The sequence below is a fragment of the Tauraco erythrolophus genome, chromosome 7, assembly GCF_009769465.1.
Source record: "Tauraco erythrolophus isolate bTauEry1 chromosome 7, bTauEry1.pri, whole genome shotgun sequence".
In the NCBI taxonomy this organism is placed as follows: domain Eukaryota; kingdom Metazoa; phylum Chordata; class Aves; order Musophagiformes; family Musophagidae; genus Tauraco; species Tauraco erythrolophus.
The window spans coordinates 64,484,665-64,505,600 of record NC_141471.1 but is presented as its reverse complement, the minus strand read 5'-3'; the positions used below and the strand labels follow the sequence as shown (position 1 = coordinate 64,505,600).

General features: G+C 48.0%; 1 protein-coding gene across 1 annotated transcript in view; it reads left to right on the top strand.

Moving 5' to 3' along the window:
* Positions 1 to 20,936, top strand: part of NFATC1 (nuclear factor of activated T cells 1) — a 108,506-nt gene that overhangs the window by 32,879 nt on the left and 54,691 nt on the right. The window contains exons 4-5 of the mRNA XM_086615182.1: positions 14,582 to 14,784; positions 18,262 to 18,434. Coding sequence (XP_086471308.1) covers positions 14,582 to 14,784; positions 18,262 to 18,434 — 376 coding nt within the window. The remainder of the gene's footprint in view (positions 1 to 14,581; positions 14,785 to 18,261; positions 18,435 to 20,936) is intronic.

Below are 20,936 nucleotides of genomic sequence, written 5' to 3'. Positions count from 1 at the left end.
ACCTGGCACGCCGCTGTGTTTTGTGTTCCGAGGTGCCGTGTCTTGCGTGGTCCGGCTGGAAAGCTGGTTTGGGAGAGGGGGGCTGTCCCTGCGGAAACGCGAGCTGGTGGTTTTTTCGGGGTGGGAAGTGGGAGATGTGCAGCGTGCTTTTAATTAGGGTCGCTCCTTTAGTCTGCGGCGTGTTCTTGAGTTGGGAGATAATTTAATTTTGCTTTGTTTTGGAAGATTTTTCGGGCCTGTCTGGGTGAAATGTCTTTATTTACTGGGGCTCGTTGCGCTTTGTGCGTGGCTCTGATTGTGAGGAGAGTGAAAAACAACAACTTCCCTGGGCTGTATTATTTTCCACCTGCTGTGGCTTTTAATACCATCTCGCTGCTCGGTGTGTACCAAGTGCCAGCGTTCCGCGGAGAAAAACAGCAGAGAAAACTGGCAAAGATGCAAGGTTGGGTGTAGCTGTAAAACTCTTCGTTGACTTGAAGAGGAAGAGAGCATCCGAAAGTTGGGAAGCGCTGGAGAAGTGTAACCTGTATTGAGATCTTGTAACCCCTCCTGTGCTAGAGAATTTGGGCTGCTTGAAACACGATGCAGCCTGGAGCAGTCGTGTTTATACGTGTAACAATATTTAGATAGTGCTTGTCGTCTCAGAATAAAAAAAAAAAAGCTACGTAAAATATGTAAATCTCTCCCCATCCATGCAGGAATTTGTAAAATGGCCTGGAATGCACAGCTTTTTTTTTTTAAAAAATGTAATTACAGATGGCATTTATTCATCAATAATCTTAATAATCATGCAATAATTTTCTGAATGGCTTTCAAATTAATTTCCAACTGCTTCTCTGGCAATGATGTTTTCATTATGGGGGCCTTATGTATCGTAGCTCTTAGTCTGCCATGATAGAATATTCCTTCAACATAGACTCAAATATTGTTTCTGAATGTAGGTTATAGAGTATTATTGACTACGAAATGGCAGTATAGTATAGATATAGTGCAGTTACAAAATACAGTAATAGAATTTTATGCAAATTCTATTTTTCTATTTCCAATAGAAAATATTTTTTCAAATTCTATTCTATATTTCCACCCATAGCTGCAAAGATGAGCTTCCAGGGACAAACAAATTCAGCACAACTTGCAGGCACATGTGCTAGCATCTAGGTACACAAGTAATCTCAAGCACATGGCCTGAGCACATCAAAGCCTCGTTTGCTAATCCCTCCTGGATGTGAGGAAAACCTTAAAATACGTGAACTGATGTAGCCCTGATGCTGCTACAAGAGCCCTCCTTGAAACAGAGGCGGGTTGCAGAGGTTTTGCAAAGAGCAGGATGGTGCTGGGGCGCTGCTGGGGCTGGGCTCTGCCGTTCTGCTGGTGAAAATGAAGCCCCTGAAACTCTCAGCCTGAATAGGATTCACATGGGTGGTTGCTCTAATTGCAGAACAGTGTTAATCTAGGAGTCCAGCTGTAACAGCAGGTCTTTTTAGGGAAATCCTATGATGAGCAGAAGTCTTCTTCTCTTCCTCCAGGCTTGAATAGAATACGCTCAAATTTGTCCTCTGGCCTCTCGACTCTCCAGTTATTAGTGAATGCTCTTTTTTGTTGTATTAAAAAGGTATGTAATACAAATAAGTTTGACTTTAGTATAAAAATGAACATCAGAAAGAGAAATACCTTTTTTATTAGGATTTTGACATGCACTTTTTGAAACAACAGTAACAGCAAGGCCACCCAGAACATCCCTGCCACTGCTCTAGAATGTCCCACGTGCTCCAGGGCTGAGATGAGGAGCTCTGCTAGGACCAGGAGGGTGGCCGCAGTCTTGGCACACGGATGAGTTGATCCTTGCAGCACCCTTCCCACTGAGAGAGGGAAGGGTTAATAGTCCCATCTCGGGCACGGGGAGGGAGGCTGCGGATGGAGCTGGTCAAGTGCCCATCTCCCAGCCATGACCACCCGCTGCCCACCCTATGTGGTGGCTGACTCAAGGACCAGGGTACAGCAGACCCCCAAAATCAGGGTGGAGAAGCCGAAGCGCTGAAGGTACGCTGTGGTGGAGCTGCCTTTGACCTTTCCCTCCGGGAGAGGAAGGGGCTGCCAGGTACCACCGCTGGAGTTGATGGTCTCGTAGCCCTGCTGTGAAGAGCTATGGTGAGTGCCCGAAGTGCACCATGGTGAAGCACAGGGCGTTGTGTCTGTAGTAGGCTCCGTCGCTGCGCGGGTTGACACTTCAGGTGTATTTGGCGAACCGTAGACGTCTGCAACTGAGCTAATTGCCTTAATTTCTCTCTGTAATCAAGGGAAGGCTTGTCGGTGTAGAGCTTAGGGAGCTATTAATTTTATTCTGATGTGAACATCTGAAGCAGCTCAGGTAAGTCACACCTTCAAGAGTCCGTGTCTCGTTTTGCTGGCCGTGAAGGCAGCCAGGCTGACTCGACCCAGTTGTTGTCCAGCCTGTATGTGTTAAAAGTTAGGTGGAGTGAACCACCTGGCTCTTCCCTGCTTCTTTTTGACTTGATGTGTCGTGTATAATTACGTGTAACTGGGCTCAGCAGGCTCTAAGATCTTCCCAGTTCGCCAGGACCGAGGTTACTTCTTGGGTTAGATGCCCAAGTAGGGCTCAGGTATGATGGGGAGGAGCGGGGCCTTTGAAGACTTTGATGTTCCTGTCTCTGGCTTGGGACTTGTCCCATGCCAGAGCCTCATGTTTGAAGTCACCAGGTTGATATATAGATGCTGTCTTGGTTTGGGTGTAAAAACACCGGTCCTGGTCATCAGTGCTGATGGTATCTCTCTTCAAAGGAGAAAGCATTACCCTCAGCATCCTCCTCAAATCCCAATCATCCTGCTGCAGCGAGGTGTCATCTGTTGGCAGCGGCACATAATCTAGTCTGTAAAGCTTTTACTGTAAGTTCTGCCCTTCACAATGTTTTGTTTGGCCATCTTACCAGCTTTGAGCAGAGTTGTGTTATCAGCTCGTCAGTATTTGGGTGAAATTCTGGTGCAACAGCTGTTGGTAAATGGCGTTACTCAATGTGACAATATTTAGAGTGATCGATTGAAAATAGTCCGTATATGTTGAGATAGTTTATTTAAAAGTCTTTCATGCTGGTTTTATTTACTTGCTGTTGGAGATCATAGACCTTTGAGTTCATTTTAGCCCTTGCAGCCTGTTGGGCAGAGCTGCTCCTGTTATCTGTGTTGGCTGGAGAGTCTGGTCTGTCGCATCCGATTTTTTTCTATTTTTTGATAAAACAAGTGACATCAACCAATGGCATCACCATTGCCCTCAAAGAGCTCGCAGCGTGCAATCCATTCTCTCTGGGTTTTTCACAGTTTAATCAGACCGTCTTGGAGGTCAAAACCGTGAAGACGAGCTATAAGATACACCTGACCTATTTTTATTGCTGCATCAAGATGCTTTCTGTGGAAGGCACGCTCTCGGATAAAACTGCGGTGTAATCGGAGCTGTAGGACCAGGTGGATCAAAGGTGGCTTGTGGAAGGAGAGCAGGACTAGAAGTGTGTGTTGACCTGGCAAAACACATTGCCCTTTTCTGCTCTGAATCTCGTGCACGTGATGACAGTGATTTTTGGAGGTTGAAACGCTGGAAGCAGAACCCGTCTTGAGGAACGTAGACCTGCAGACAGCACTTTTCTGACTCTGAAGAGCAAAGGGGTTGTGTTAATCTGCCTGGCTGCCCAAGAAATGCGGGTGTAAATCATAGAATCACAGAATGGTTTGGGTTGGAAGGGACCTCAGAGATCATCTTGTTCCAACCCCCCTGCCATGGGCAGGGACACCCTCCACTACACAAGGTTGCCCAAAGCCTCATCCAACCTGGCCTTGAACACTTCCAGGGCTTCATACGAGGGCTGGAACCAGAGGGCTGGGAAGCACTGCCTTTTCCATGGTGAAGGAATGGTTACCCGGCCACATGGCATGGTTACTGGCTTTTATTTTATAAGAAGCACAAATTGATTAAACATAGAGCAGGCTGGAAATATGTAAAAACTTGTTATGAAATTTTCTCATCAAATCAAATCACGTATCTGTGCTGAATCTGGCAGAGCTGGAGACGGGAACTCGATCACCCTATGCCCAGCTCGCTGCTCCTTCCATCACAAAGCCATCCTTGCTCGGTGCTTTTATGAAACACTTTCCTTCTTTTAATCCATTTCTACATTTAAAAAAAAAAAAAAAAAAAGCCAGACAGAGGTGCTGTGAAATTCGGAAGCCATCTGTATTTGTGGGACTCGCAGAAGGAATTGTAGATGAACTCAGAGAAGCTGTGGCTGCCCCATCCCTGGAAGTGTTCAAGGCCAGGTTGGATGAGGCTTTGGGCAACCTGGTGTAGTGGAGGGTGTCCCTGCCCATGGCAGGGGGGTTGGAACTGGATGATCTTTGAGGTCCCTTCCAACCCAAACCGTTCTGTGATTCTAAGGAGCAAGGAGGTTTATTTCAGACCTTCAGACAGCCTCCCTTCCCGCTCCCTCCTTCCCCAAAGGCAGAAAGCAGTCAGGGTTTGCCTCCTGGACTGGTTAGAAGTCCCACTCGGGCCATACAGCTGTATGACGTGCTGGTGCACCACGTGCTTTTTCTGTCCCCATCATTGAGTTTTCAGTTCCTGCTCTGGGCTGTGGCCTTTGCCTCTGATGGCTAATTAAACAGCAAGCCATCTTACGTAAGAATTTTTTGTTTTTTTAAAGGAGTTCTTGGCAAACGAGAGAAATTAAGGATAGGAAGCGTATTTATAGTAATTTTCATGGCAACAGAACAGTTAGTCCAATATACGTATTATGAATAGGGCCCAGTATTTATAGCTCTGCAAATATTTACAGAGATAAAGCCTTTAAACACAGCCCCAGCTCTCTGTCTTCAGTAGCAGTTTAAATAAATGTCACCGGGATAGGAGTTAAAATTTAGGGGGAAAACAACCATTTCTGGTCCAACGCCGTCCCGCTGGTGTCTGTGAACCCCAGAGGTACTTTGCAACACAGAGGACTGTGACCCTTAAGCAGACAAGCCCCCGGTGGGGGGGGGTGGTAGCTGGGCACCCCGTTGCCCTTGAATTTGCAGGGGCAGGAATTAAAATCCACGCAGTTACGCGGCGCTGGCGAGCCGCGGAGCGATAACACGGCATTCGGGGCGCGTGGGGTGTCTCGGGTTCGGAGCAGTCGCCGGTGGGTATCGGCAGCGGCGCTGTGCCGTGGCTGGCACGGGCAGCGGGAAGGGCATCGTGCCCGTCCCGCCTGCGTTGGTGGTGCCTGATGTGTGCCCGAGGGTCCCGGGCCAGCCTGTGCCCACCCACGGGAGCTCGCTGGATGAAAGGCAGGTTCACAAGTATAAGCTTGCCCGGGGTATCTACCTAGGAATAGGTCAGCAATTCCTGTGCTCCTGTGATTTATTTATTCATTTATTTATTTTTTAACTCTTACATGACCATGGGTACGACTGTCCAAATTGAAAGCTGTTATGGATGCTGAGGGCAAACGTTTGAGTGGCAGCTGAATAAATTGAGGGGTTGGGTAGTTTCGAAGTAGACACTACTGTGTTGGACTTCCTCCCAGACCTGGATTTTTAATCCCTGGTTTCCAGAGCCCCTGTTTCTGTCGTCAGTGTGCGTTTACTCAAACGCAACTTGAAAGCCTCCCGCGCTCCAGCTTCCCATGGATCCTGTCCAAGCACACACGCGTGTGGGCCATGCGTGGTGGGAGAGCCCCACAAGGTGGGACAAGCTCTCCGTGGGAAACGTGGTCCTCCTACACAAGGGCCACCCATGGCCCTCTTCGGGGAAGCTCAAGGCTGTTCACGAAGAGGAAGACTTCTTCATTTAAGCTGACTAACGTACACGTTACTTCATTCTTCATTTAAGCTGACTAAGAGGTTGCCCAGAGAGGTGGTGGATGCTCCATCCCTGGAGACATTCAAGGCCAGGTTGGACGAGGCCCTGAGCAACCTGATCTAGTTGGAGATATCCCTGTTTGTTGCAGGGGGGTTGGACTAGATGACCTTTGAAGGTCCCTTCCAGCCCTAACCATTCTATGATTCTATGACTGCCTGGCATGGGTACCACCTCCATCCCTCCACGGGGGATCGTCTCTTGGTTTGGAGGTTTTGGAAGCTTCCACAGCTGCACAGTTCGACGATGCCCTCTTAGAGATGGGCCACGATGTGGAGCTGAAAGCAGGGCTGGGGAGCGACGAGGGGCGGCTCGGATTGTAGGAAGGACATCTCTTCAGTCTCGTGGTAGAAAATGGCACGAGAGCAGTAACGATTCCCTGGTGTCCCGGTGAATGAGGTGCTCAGGACCTGCAAATTCATTGTTAGTACCTCCTTCTCTGATGGGCATCCCTCTTGTAAGTCTCTCTGATGGGCATCGCTCTTGTAAGTCCAACAGTTTCAGGAGGAGCGTGAGTTGGGTTGTTTTCTAGGTGCGTCTCCTTTTGAGGAATAGGGAGCAGCGACTTGGGGCTGTTTAGAAAAGGAGATTTCATGGCTGTGCTCAGAGCCAGCAGCCACGAAGGCTGTTTTTCCCTGGATAGAGACCGAAGTGTCTTGTGAGCCAGAGACTGAGTGTACAGCATCTCTGTTACATTAAGATTAATAATTCCTCACAGCGTATTTGCAGCTGGAAGTTTTATATGGGTCTTTATTCATCATGATGTGAACAGCTGCTCTTTTGCTGCACTGTTGAATTAAAGTCCAAGTGGCAGCACTGGAAGGTGCCACATAAAACACACTCCTGCTGTTTTCCATTCGCTCCTTCCCCTGCCCAGCTCTCGCCCTCTGCCCAGGCGTAGCTCTTTGCAGGAGCAAGGCATTTTATTTTTATTTGTGGACCGGCTCTGAATACCTTTGGATCTTAAAACACAGTTTGAGTGAATCCAAGGAAAATTAGTTTTAGAAAGGAAAAACAAATCTCGAAAGCAGGACAAGAAACTGTAGGAATTCCTGTTGCCTTTCCATTTGAAGTAAGTGAAGGACCAAGTGGGAGTAACGTGTACGTTAAGTCGCACAGGGCATAAATGACACTTTTTTGGTTAACAGCGTTGGATAAAATGCAGCCCTCGGGGTGGGCAGCTGTGCAGGATGGGGTGCAGCCACCTGCCCTGGGACTGTGGAGGGCTGCCCGGCTTCTCCCAGGCCTGTTGGCTTGGGATGGGAGGCTGAGGAGAGAGCAGTTCAGCGGCTGTGGAGACGAAAGCCGGGCAGGATCTCCGCAGTGCGGACAAAGTGTCGCCTTGTCGCTGACATGGACAGCGGGGTCAGTGCACTCTCAGCACGTTTGCTGGCGACACCAAGCTGTGTGGTGTTGTGGACACGCTGGAGGGAAGGGATGCCATCCAGAGGGGCCTTGAGAGGCTGGAGAGGTGGGCCTGTGAGAACCTCAAGAAGTTCAGTAAGGTCCTGCACATGGGTCGGGGCAATCCCAAGCACAAGTACAGGCTGGGCAGAGAATGGATTGAGAGCAGCCCTGAGGAGAAGGACTTGGGGGTGTTGGTGGATGAGAAGCTCAACATGAGTCGGCACCGTGTGCTGGCAGCCCAGAAAGCCAACCGTGTCCTGGGCTGCATCCAAAGCAGTGTGGGCAGCAGGTCAAGGGAGGTGATTCTGCCCCTCTGCTCTGCTCTCGTGAGACCCCACCTGGAATACTGCATTCAGCTCTGGAGTCCCCAGCATAAGAAGGACATGGAGCTGCTGGAGCAGGTCCAGGGGAGGCCACAAAGATGATCCAAGGGCTGGAGCACCTCTGCTATGGAGACAGGCTGAGAGAGTTGGGGCTGTTCAGCGTGAAGAAGAGAAGGCTCTGGGGAGACCTTCCAACACCTTCCAGTACCTAAAGGGGCTGCAAGAAAGCTGGAGAGGGGCTTTGACAAGGGTGTGTAGTGACAGGACAAGGGGCAATGGCTTTAAACTGAAAGAGGGGAGCTTTAGATTAGATCTAAGGAAGAAATTTTTCCCTCTGAGGGTGGTGAGGCACTGGAACAGGTTGCCCAGAGAAGCTGTGGATGCCCCGTCCCTGGCAGTGTTCAAGGCCAGGTTGGATGAGGCTTTGGGCAACCTGATGTAGTGGAGGGTGTCCCTGCCCATGGCAGGGGGATTGGAACTAGATGATCTTTGAGGTCCCTTCCAACCCAAACCGTTCTATGATTCCATGATCCAATGACAATAGGTGCCTGGGTCTCCTGACCTCACCCTCGGTGCCTTCGCTTCACATCACAGTCATTGCCCGCCGGACCAACTCTTCCCTCTTCCCATTTAAACCTGTGATGCAACGACTTATGTCTCCTAGTGCTTCTATGTCGTAGCTTAAAGTAAATTCTTTTTCATAAATATCAGATTGATCACGCTATTTTTATGCACACTTGGTGCTCACAGCTCAAATCAATACTCAAAATGTTTCTGCGCTTTCTTTGTCATTTAAACAGTTGGATCTTCAATTTGTTTTAAAAAATCAGGACACTGAGCACTGCCTGATGTTACTTTTTGGACGCTCTATTAATATACATTTTTAACAGGTCTATTTGTTTCATTTTATCGTTCATCACGTGCAGTTGCTGTAACAAAAATCACTTACTACTTGAGAAAGTCAGCAATAAAGCTGTGTGGTGTGTAGCTCCCAAAGCTCTGATGTGAAGAGACAAGCAGCAATTGCTTTAAAAATATCACTGTTTTATAGATTTCATGTCGTTTGACCTTTCTGAAAGCATTGGCATTACATTCCGAAACTCTGATGGGAAAAAAAAGGGAAAGAAGTCCCCTTTCCCCAGACTGGGTGTTTAGTCTCACTAATTATTCTCTCCAGACTGACTCCGGGTATTCCTTGAACAGTTCTAGGAATGCAAGTGGGACAGACGGACGCGTAAGGCATTGCTGAGCGTAGGCACTGCTTTACCTGCTGCAAGCAGCACGGCCATCAGTTACCTGGCAGGATAAGAAAATGTAGATAATCCTCTTAGTGTTTTTAGAGGCATAAATGGGTGTATTTACTCGTGGTCTTCGTTAGGTACCAACCGTACGAAGAATGGGCGCACGCGTTTGTAGACGCACCGCTGGTGCGACGTTCCCTGTGGATGGTTTTTTTTTGGCACAACATTATCATTAAGGATAATGATATCAGATCAGTACTCGAAATGTTTCCGCGCTTTCTTTGTAGTTGAAACAGTTTGATTCTTCAGTTTGGTTTTCAAAAATCAGGACACTTAAAGCACTTGGAAGGGAGCACACAGGACGTTTCATCCGTGTTTCTTAAAATAAATGTGGTGGCTTAAATAATAGAAGTTTTCCTCACAGACTCTAGAGTAACCCCTGATGCTGAAACGTTTGGGTTACTGGATGCAACATCTGCAAAAAATTGTGCAAAAAATTCTGCAAAATTCGTTGGCTGTAGCGAGCTTTGGGGAGGTTTTGCTTATTCTTCTAATGCTCTTCTGATTCTTCCAGTGTTAAAAGCACCTCAGCTCCGTCTGCTCATCGTTTTTCCAGTCTGTTTAATTCTGATTGCCAGGTCTCATAGAGCTTCACCAGGCACGTGGCTGGGATCCAGGCAGGGGGGGTGTGCTCCTGACTGGGATAAACCTGAGGTTGTCATCACTGTAGGACTGCATCAGGTGGTACCTGCAGTTGAGTGTTGTGGTGCGCAGCGCATCTGCCCAGGGAAAGGCTGGGATTTGCTTCGGCGCCCTGTGCCAAGACGAGCAGGAATCTGCTCGTGAGAATCAAGACGTGTTGGTGGGAGAGGGCGTTGGCAAAGCGATGACGGAGAGGTGTAGGAATCCCAGGGAAAGCTTCCCTCGCTCTTGCGTAAGGTGATGTAAAGTGGCAAAGAGCTTAGCTGCCATCGGTCCGGTTCGGGTGGTAATTACCAGTGACTCCATCGCTTTTGATAGAATTAGAGGAGTGCAGAGCAGACCCACAATTAAGTCTGATTTTGATCTTAGCAGCTTCAGACAATATAACTGCAAATGGCATTTGAAACCGATTCAAAGATTTTTTTTTAACAGCGTTGCTCAAAAAGGAAAAGAGCAGAATAGGCAGTGGTGGGTCAGAACTATGACTATGACCTATTTTCATTTCAAAACCAAAACCACTGACCACAGAGGTCTTATCTTGCCCACTTAAGTTTTGCCCACGTTTTTCCTTTGTACTAAACCAGGTGACTGCTGTATCCTCACCTTTATTTGGGAAGGAAAACTTCTTCCAAAACTTTGTGCACCTGATCTGTATTTGCAGCTAAGTCCTTTTACACTTTCCCAGCAGGGGAAAGTAAAGCTCTTTCCACTTGGATCTACTTATTGCCAAGCAAAGCATGCTTGGTAGGAAAGGCACATCCTTTTTTATGAATGCCGTAGCCGAGAGCAGCCTTTGTCACCCGTGCTCAGCCGCTGAGTTATTAAGGGAAGAGCTTTGGACTGTGTTACACAGAGAAAAAGATAAAAATAGGGTGTCTGACGCATGCATCCCGTGTCGCACGCCAGGAAACGGAATGGTTATACCACCGAGTACAGTATTCCAGAGCATGCGTGGAAAATATGCATGGATGTGAACGCACGAGATCTTTCCTAACCAAGAAAAATACTCGGTCCCTCTTTTCCCCATTCCCATTTTACATGTTTTCTTCGAGATTTCCTTTTCCTGTTGACAGATCACCAACCTGGAGCACCTCGGCTCTGCCTTTACGGCCACCTACTCCCCTCGTCGTCCTGCGGAACGACGTGACGGTGATAACGCTCTCCTCTATTTTGAGGGAGCTGCAGGGTATTCCTGCTGCACCCAACGGAGAGTAAGCAAAATCTTGCCCATTCTCCAGACGACCTGCAGCGTGCCAACAACTCCCAAAGCTCAGCATGCTGGGTGCATCATCTCAAATTAGTCACCCAGAGCGCGCGCCCCTCTAAATGCCAACCCTTGCATCACTTTGGTTTATTGCTTCTGTTGGCATAGGTGGTTCTGTGACGTAATACAAAGGTAAATAATGTGATGCAATGGGTAAAACTCGAAGGGAAATACGTGTCAGAGATGAGATGCCTCCTGCCGCAGAGCGTGAAATAAAACTTGCAGTGGATTGAGTGAGGATTGTGCCTGTTTTGAGGGCAGCAGAATCAACTGTAGAGTGATGCCGTTCGTCTTTCTGAGTGTTCTTGATGGTTTTGTGTGATGGTGATGAAAACTGGTGTTCGTTCAGTGCTGTAGCCACCACTCGTCTCCAGGTGCAGAAGGAGCTGTCAGGGAGTAAGTCCCCATGGGTAACAGATCGGAAGCAAAGCCCAGCAGGGCCGGATGACGAGACCTTTAAAAAAAGCAGGCATAAATTTAGTTTAAAGATCAACAGCCTTGAAAACCGATGCAAAACGTGCACCAGAGATCTTATTATTTATTTTCCAGCATGGGAACCCTTCTTGGGGGAGGGCAGGTGCGCAGAGCTGGGGGCTTTGGGTGTTCAGTTGCCTCCCGGTGGGAAACCTGGGGGAAAAGCACAAGCTGAGACTCGGCAGTAGGTTACGAGATACGGCAGCAGCCGAGTTCAGATTTAAAGATAAAGCCTGAAAGAGCAGAACCCGATGCAAGACGCACATTTTTTGACCCTTTTGCCTGGGTTCAGTAAAACATATGGTTCCTCGGCGTGCGATTTTGCTTTTGCTGAGTTGAGGTTCGAGTTAGTCGCCGGGCTATTTTTACCTTTGAAGCGGCCTTGTAATGCAATATGTGTTTGTTTTAATTTTACACTCTCCATAAAAAGCACCCTCCATGACGCGTCAGAGAAGTGACCACTGGTAACGCGTAGAAATTTAATCTCCTGGTGTGTCACACCGTCTTATTTCCCCCCCCTGCGAACCCGCGTGCCGTTGGCGATCCAAAATACCCCCCGATTCCCTGTGGCCCCTCCGTTGGCTTTGCCACTGGAGATGCCGAGGCGGGGTGAGATCAGCCCGCGCCGGATCCAGGTCACTCTGCCAGGGCTGCGTGGCAGCGGGATGGGGTGGTGATGAGCGGGATGGTGGCATCTCTGGGACCAGCCGGCTGTGCCGGGAGCGCGCCGGTGATCGCCCGCCTGCAGCTCGGGCTGCATCTCCACCCCTTTTAATGGGGATGAAAGGCAGAAAGCCCTCTTTTTGCAGCGTGGCACTAACGGTGGTGTCAAGGATGGCAGGAGGCGAGCGTTCCGTGGCGGGCTGGACGGAGACATGCAGCCCCCAGCACCCTGCTGCAGGCAGCACGCCGGCTCGGCTCTGCTTTTCTCTCTCCGTCCTTTTGCTGACACTGCAGATTTTCAGACTGCCACTAAGGTGCTTTCAGTTTGACAGTGCTGATAGGGAAACCCCCCCCATATCATATCACAACCCCCTGGCTCCAGGCTGCCTTCCTGGGGTGTCTCAGCAATGCGGAGCTGATAAAGTGCTGGAAATGAGCCGCCTCCTCCTCCTCCTCCTGCATCCTCCCAGCATCTGCGCTACACCAAATCAAACAAATCTAAGCGCTTCTGTTTTCCTCTTGGCTCTTCTGGCAGAAGCGTGGGGTGAAAAATCTGCAGTACGCCTGGTTAGGGGTGCAAGATGTGTCTGGGCACAACGTCGCTCCGTGCCCCCGCGTTGGTCGCGGTGGCACCCGAAACATAGAATCATAGAATCATAGAATGGTTAGGGTTGGAAGGGACCTCAAAGATCATCCAGTTCCAACCCCCCTGCCATGGGCAGGGAAATCCTCCACTACACCAGGTTGTCCAAAGCCTCATCCAACCTGGCCTTGAACACTGCCAGGGACGGGGCATCCACAACTTCTCTGGGCAACCTGTTCCAGTACCTCAGCACCCTCAATGTAAAGAATTTCTTTCTTATATCTAACCTAAATCTGCCCTCTTTCAGTTTAAATCCGTTGCCCCTTGTCCTGTCACTACACACCCTTGTCAAAAGTCTCTCTCCAGCTTTCCTGTAGCCCCTTTAGGTACTGGAAAGCTGCTATAAGATCACCCCGGAGCCTTCTCTTCTCCAGGCTGAACAGCCCCAACTCTCTCAGCCTGTCTTCATAGGAGAGGTGCTCCAGCCCTCGGATCATCTTCGTGGCCCTCCTCTGGACTCGTTCCAGCAGCTTCATGTCCTTCTTGTGCTGGGGACTCCAGAGCTGAACGCAGTATTCCAGGTGGGGTCTCACGAGAGCTGAGTAGAGGGGCAGAATCACTTCCCTCGACCTGCTGGCCATGCTCCTTTTGATACAGCCCAGGATACGGGCTGTATCCTGTATACTCGGGATACATCGCCGTTGCACGTTCCTGTTGCCGTCAGCATGTTCGATAGCAGCGGGAAGGCTTCGTGCCTGTGTTGGCGCTCACCAGAATTTTGCAGTGCTCAAGGAGCAAGAGCGACTCGAGATCTTTGTTCCTAATAGCATTCCTGCTGTCAGATGGTGAAATACCCTGGAGAGAGAGGTCTTAATGTTGTTGGTATTGTGTCTTATGTTGTTATGAAGCCACAAATTACTTTTTAAGATTAAGGGAGGATGACAGTAAGCGAAAGACACCTATCAACAGCGTTTGGTACGCGTTTCACTGCTTGCTTTCAGCTTCATTTAGGTTCAGGCTTGCATGCACCATAAATAAAAAGTGTTGCTCCTCACCAAATTATCATCAGTGGTCTGATTTTGATCTCTCGGATTTGGCGATGGTGCAGTGACGGTGGACAACTCATGCCCAAACCCACCTGAACTGGACTGGAAGGGACCTTAAAGATGATCTAGTTCCAACCCCCCTGCCATGGGGAACATAGTTGCTAATCATCCCTTCCCTTGGGATGGGGCTTTGCAGTTAACTGGTTTTGTGCGACTCCTTTCCCAGCGTCCGGCGGCAGCGTTAAGCGGAGGTTGGAGCTGTCCTGTGGTCTCCTTCTCACCGGTGTGATCCCGGAGTAGCTTCTTCAGGAGGTGGTGGGGATGAGATCAGACTCTGCTCCTGCGGCAGAAATAACTCTTGTTGTCATCAGAGTGGTCACCGTAACGTGGATGAGGTTCAAGTCAGGCCCGGTGGTAGCTTCAATGAGATTTTTGTGCGATTATAACAAGAATTTGACACACATGGTGAGCTACTCGTCATGTATATGTGATCTGCCTCCACGCTGTCCCAGGAGGTATTTACCAGCATAAAAATCAGTTAATGAGGGGACGCGTCCCGAGCAGCAGCCTGCTGCGAGGGATGACCCGGGAAGCCCAGGGATGGATGAGCTGTGCCTTTTCCACTTCCAAACTCTGTTGGTTTTGCTTCCAAGAGGGAACACTGACTTCCTGGTGGATTTTTGCCGAACGCCGCAGCAGTATTTATGCACAAAGTTTTCTGTGGACGTAGCAGGAGAGCTCAAAAGCTCACCCCGTCTAAAGTGCCTCAGGTCCTTGAGGATAATGAGATATTTTCGGAGCGCACCTTTTTTATTGTCCCAATATTACGTTACAGGAGAAACGGGAGGGAGGAACTTAACACGTAGCACCTGTCGCCGGCGCTCGCCTTGAATTAGGCTCTCCTGCTTATAAAAATTTAATGGATTCCTCGCAGTTTACGTGCGTGGTGCTCAGTGGGTGTTTTCTGTTCTCTTGCCAGCTCCACGGTTACTTGGAAAGCGAGCCGCTCACGCTCCAGCTGTTCATCGGCACCGCCGACGACCGCCTGCTGCGACCCCATGCTTTCTACCAGGTCCATCGAATCACCGGGAAGACCGTTTCCACCACCAGCCACGAAACAATACTTTCCAACACCAAAGTCCTGGAAATTCCACTTCTTCCAGAGAACAACATGAGAGCAATGTAAGACCCAGGCACCGTATCTGACTCCTCGCAGTTTTCTCTTGGTCAGCCCACTTTTTTGCTTGTGTTGCTTTATTTTTTTGTGGTTTTGTTGTGTTTTGTGTTTGGGTTTTTTTTGTTTGGTACACAGTTTTCCTATTTATTTTTTTTTTTTTTTTTTTTTAAATTCTCTCTGTAACAGTAGGTTTTCACAACATTGCAGGGACAAATTGCCCCTAATCAGCTTATCAACAAAATGAACTTCACAAATACTTATGACAACTGATTGCTTTCATTCTAAAGTTTCAGCCAATGTGCTTATTTGCCATTTAAAATAAGTAGCTCAGTTACCAAGCTGTAAATAACTCCTACCTCAGCTCCTGCATTTAGTTTCTAAATATGACACCTCTTGCCCCTATACGCAGCAGCACAAGGAACAGGCCCTGTTAAAATTTATCTTTGGATGTCAAAGGAAAATCTTAGAGAGCGTTTCCAAGTACCCTGGTGGTTTTTTGCGACAAATAAAACCACTCTTACTTCTCACATGATAAAACCAGCATTTCTCATGGCATTCGTTTAGAAGCAAAGCTTCTAGAGCTAAGAGGAGGAGTAAAGGTGATGCAACTTCCAGACTGGAGTTATTAAACTGGGATAAGTTTATCCTATGCAGAAAAGCAGGCATGGGTGTCTAAGGATCTCTGAACTAGTAGAAGCCTGAGTGATACTTAAGCGCCCCGTAGGTCCATTACACACAGATAAATTTAATGATAGGGCTCTGTATAAAGGGTGAAATATCCCTCTGTGTATGTGACGTACGTGAGACCCTCCACATTCATAGAATCATAGAATGATAGAACGGTTTGGGTTGGAAGGGACCTCCAAGACCATCTCGTTCCAACCCCTCTGCCATGGGCAGGGACACCCTCCACTACATCAGGTTGCCCAAAGCCTCATCCAACCTGGCCTTGAACACTTCCAGGGATGGGGCAGCCACAGCTTCTCTGGGCAACCTGTGCCAGTGCCTCACCACCCTCTGAGTGAAAGATTTCTTCCTTAGATCTAATCTAAACCTCCCCTCTTTCAGTTTAAAGCCATTGCCCCTTGTCCTGTCACTACATGTCCTTGTAAAAAGTCCCTCTCCAGCTTTTCTGTAGGCCCCCTTTAAGCACATGAGGCACTCTGGGGCACGCTGTACATGACACTGCAAACCAGCTTCAATAACCACTACGTGTGGAAGAACTTCAGGCGTCTGATACCATTTTTCACTTCATTAACGCTCGGAAAACTGTATGAATAGCAAGGAGTGAAGTTGTGATTTTAGTAAGCTCCCTGAGATTTTCCCGTGGCATTTGATTTCTTGCTCTGCCTTCTCTCTTTCCACCCACTTACCTTTCCATCTCCCTATACACAACACAAAGGTGCACGTGTCTACGTGTAAATATGGATACACTCACATCTATATGCACACCAAGAGATGTACACATGTGTGTACATCTGATGTAGTGGAGGGTGTCCCTGCCCATGGCAGGGGGGCTGGAACTAGATGATCTTTGAGGTCCCTTCCAACCCAAACCATCCTGTGATTCTATGATTCTATGTAAATAGAAGAGCTAGAATGTGTTTAGCTGCATTGCCAGCCAGGTGTAGGGGGATCACCTAAGACCTGAGGACCTCTGTCAGTGCAGTCGTGACAAGCCTGCAGAATTATTGGCCCCATTCACCATCATCACGAGCTGGCTTGACTCCACTGAGGTTATTAAAATTTCACCAATTTGTACCCACACAATATTTATTTGGCCGTTTATTTATCCAGTTTGAAGAACATTTTTGGCCATCTAGGAACATTATTACCGTTTCAGTCATCTTTCTCCCTAGAATAAAGGTAGTTAGGCAGTTTGGGAGCCAAGCTGAATATTTTTGTGACACGCGAGCCAGATCATAGTAGAGCTCTCTCCAGAACCGCAAACAATGCTTTGGCATATGTCAGCCTTACACGTCAGTGGTCTGAAACCTCGTGGAGCACCAACAATGAGCCGAAATTTGGAGCCAAGGACTTTTCTCACACCTACTTTGTGTTTTCAGGCCTTGGTTCAGTGCAACACTGAAGCTCATCTGCGCATTTAAACTTTTGCACATTTAGCCACTCCTGTTGACTTCAGATGTTGGTGTCCATGACTTTACAAGCCTGAATTTAAATGCTTTCTCTCCTCTGAACTCTATTGGCTTTGAACTAATTGTCATGAAGTATTTTTAATTTATTTTACAAGTGTTGCGATAGGAGAGACAGAATTGAGAAGCGCACTGGTTCTTCCGTATCTTATGGATCTTTGTGTAGAATCTTGACACGGGTACAAATATTTCATCATTCTTATGGCTTCACCTGCTAGTATGCATTGTTGAGAAGCTTTAATACTTTCATTAGTTTCTTTGATTGTACCAGAAAGGGCCTTTTTGTTATCCCGAAATCCATACTTGAGAAAAAACGCAGATCAAAACCGCGCTGCTGTAGTTCTTGTTTGCACTTTGCTTCAGAACAGGGCTTCAAAGGTCTGGAGGGGGAATTAAACTCTTTGAATGCAAAATAAAATTAAACTATGCATATTCAGTGTAATAAAAGGCATGCCAGAGACCAGTACCCAGAAGAAATTGCCATGTAGGCTTTGTAGTCGTGGCCAAAGCAGAGGTATTTTTGCAGTGGGTTTTTGAGTGCGTATGTTTATATATCTTTTGTTCTGGGAACTTCCTCTATTGAAATTTGCTTTGACAAAAATCCTGACTTGTAAGCTAATCCAGGAGAAACCCGAAATTAAAAAAAAAGGAGAGAGAGAGGTCAGAAGTAGTAGTGGTTCTATCAGATGAAAAGCACGTTTTTCCCCAGTGTAGAGGGAGGACTGAGTTGAGTTTTTTTCTGGCGGAGCTTCAGCTCAACGCTCCGCTTGGGACTATTTCCAACCCATTCAAACACAAACACGTCGACAGTAGAACTGACCTCAGGGAGAGCTATGCTCATTGATAAGCATTTCCAGGACTTTGCCCTAGAATAAAAATCATGTCAGATTTTTCTCCAGATCAGTTGTAACAAGTGGAGTCGTAAGTAACCTTGCGTTCTGGGTTAGTAACACTTTGTGCACTACCGCCTCATCCCGTTGACTTTTCCAGTCTTGCTGTTTCTTTGGGCTTTGGTGAATCTGTGCGTGCCATCCTCACAGGATGTGTCAGAGAGGAAGGATCTCTTATATTTTCTTCCTCTGGGAACCGAGGTAACATCCTAAATTTGTGTGCTCAACGACGACTACTCCCTTTTACTACAGATAGCCCCAATTGTGGATGCAAGAACTGGGCTTAGCCAAGTCTGACGGGTTTGCCCTGGTCATTGGGTCGCGTCTGACTCAGATTTTTAAGAAGGATGTACAGTAGAGAGGGAAGATAATGCACACTCGTGTCTTCCTGAAGTCTGCTTGAAACGAATTGAATTGCTCTGTGTTTCCTTTGGGATAGCATCGACTGTGCTGGGATATTAAAGCTCCGAAACTCTGACATTGAGCTGCGCAAGGGAGAGACGGACATCGGTCGGAAAAACACGCGCGTGCGGCTGGTCTTCAGGGTTCATATCCCGCAGGCCAACGGCAGGACCCTCTCCTTGCAAGTAGCCTCCAACCCTATCGAGTGCTGTAAGTAGCAACAAACACCCTTCTCCTGCTGGGTGGCGTGCCATCTCACCCGCGGTCTTTGTCCGCTGACACGCTGTGTGTTGGTTTTGCTGTACCTGTCTGGTCAGGGAACCTTCATCTGCTTTCCAAAAGCACGTGGTTTATGCTGAAGACAAAATACCCGTGTCTTAGAAAGAAATGTGTAGCTTTGTGCATTGATTTCTATGGGAAAAAACACACTTAAACCAAAAGTAGAGTGCACTTAAACTAACAGTAGACCTCGGAGTGACTGACAGGCCCTTTTTTTTGGTTTTTTTTTTGAGACTCCCTATCATACTGGTAACTGCTGTAGGGGTTTTGGAAAGCAGCTATCATGCCCTATTTACTCTCTGTCTCCCCATCATAAAGCAAAAACCAGCAAGCAAAACCCCAGCCCCTTTGATGCGGAGCTGGCAGCATACTAGAGCTGGCACACTGGCACAAGGTTCAGAAAACCTCCAGACACCAGGTTTCCGTGCTGGGGTCTCTTTGATTGAACAGATTGCTTTTTATCAGATATGCTGGGGCACCCTCCAAAGACACCTCTGTCATTCGGGCTCCGTAAGCCTCCTCAGCCTCCCACACACCAAACAAAACCTTTTTGCTTCGTGTAGCTGTGACACTGCAGCGTGAGTGGTGGAAGTTGAATTTCAGTCTAGCTGCCGTTGCTGATCTGGTCAGCTGGATGGACTGAAACAGTTTTTTAAGATTTCGTTGGATTCCACAAAGTGGATTTTGCTGATGAGGACAGGGTAGGGAGTAACTGAACGTCCAATGGGTATGTGGGGGAGTAGGCTCTTGAGGGATGGGGAGGAAGGCTTGGCCATCCCTAGCCCTGTGCATGCTGGAGAATCCTGTCCGCGCTTCTCCTGGCATCCTTGCCGGGCTGGAGTTCCACATGACGTGTCTGGCAGATCCTGGAGCACACCAGCGTTTGATCTCTTGGAGGCACGGTGCTTCTTCAGGGATTGCTAATAAAGAGGCTGCAGGAAAGAGCATCCCTGCATTCCTCTTGCAAAAGCAGTGGCATTGGTGACCTTCAGACCAGCAACAGTTCTCCATCCTTTTGCCTAGGGTAGCACTGCTGCTGTTCTGGTAGTCCAAGTCTGCAGGAGAGGCAGAAGTTGTAGGAAAGGGTAGTGCTGTTAGACTGACTGATAGCTTCTCTCCTCCACAGTCATTCATTTAAGTAAACAAATGAGCATTGGTAGTGGGAAGGGAGTTGACATTAAGAGAAGCCTGTGTTATTTGTGAAGAATAGCAGAGCCTCCTTACCTATAGCAGGTAGTCTGGCATAAAGCCCTGTCTTCTGTCCAGGACACGTATGAGATGAACAATTTCCCCTTTGTTTCTTACTCAACAGCAAGTTCTAGGCTAACAGGCAAAGCAAGAAATGTGAGGAGTTGTGGTTTCCTCCTGCTCCTACTGAAGTCGATGAGAGCTTTTCAATTGCTGTATAGCAGGAAAAGGCACAATTTAAATACATCCTGAACTGGTTTGTGCAAAAGTGCCAAGCTCAGGAAGCCACTGAATATGAAGGCGATTGGCTTGGTATCGGTGAGCTGCAGTTTTGAGGGTTGGGTGATGAGCAAAAGCATGGTACATGCCTCCTGAAAGGAGCAGAAAACAGGAGAAAAAAACTTAAGTGCTAGTGTTATTTCCAGTGCAGAATGTGGAATGAGCTGGTGCCAAAAACTTCATGCATCTCTTAGTGCATGTGACACCAGGAGGAACCGTGTAACCTGGATAAAATGTCACGTCATCCCTTGAAGCACAGCCATGCCCGCTCCGTGTCCCACTTGGGGGGGATAGAATATGTGCCACGAGAATGCCGGATTCTCTTTGCATGGATCCATGTGTGCTTTGGCACTCAGGTGCCGGGGGAAATACGCTCTCTAAACTGTGACCTGTTGGGATCGTGAGGCCCGTGGCTGGTGCTGCTGCAAGACAGTTTGCAGAACTGGCACTACAACCTTTAGGGGTTTTTTACAAGGGCGTGTAGTGGTAGGACAAGGGGCAATGGCTTTAAACTGAAAGAGGGGAGATTTAGATTGGATATAAGGAAGAAATTTTTCACTCAGAGGGTGGTGAGGCACTGGAACAGGTTGCCCAGAGAAGTTGTAGATGCCCCATCCCTGGAAGCATTCAAGGCCAGGTTGGATGAGGCTTTGGGCAACCTGGTGTAGTGGAGGGTGTCCCTGCCCATGGCAGGGGGGTTGGAACTGGATGATCTTTGAGGTCCCTTCCAACTCTAACCATTCTATGGTTCTATGATTCTATGACTGAAACACATTTTGGACACGGGCAGTTGTCTTGCCATGTGTGCCTTGTAATCACACGTCATATGTGTTACAGATAACATAAGAGAAGATTATTTTGAATGAATGAATTTCAATAAAAATACACTTTTTGATATAGTACAGATCAAGCTGAGTTTTAAAACAGCTTGTTCTTTGTGAGCCTTTCGAGCTATGTTTGATAACC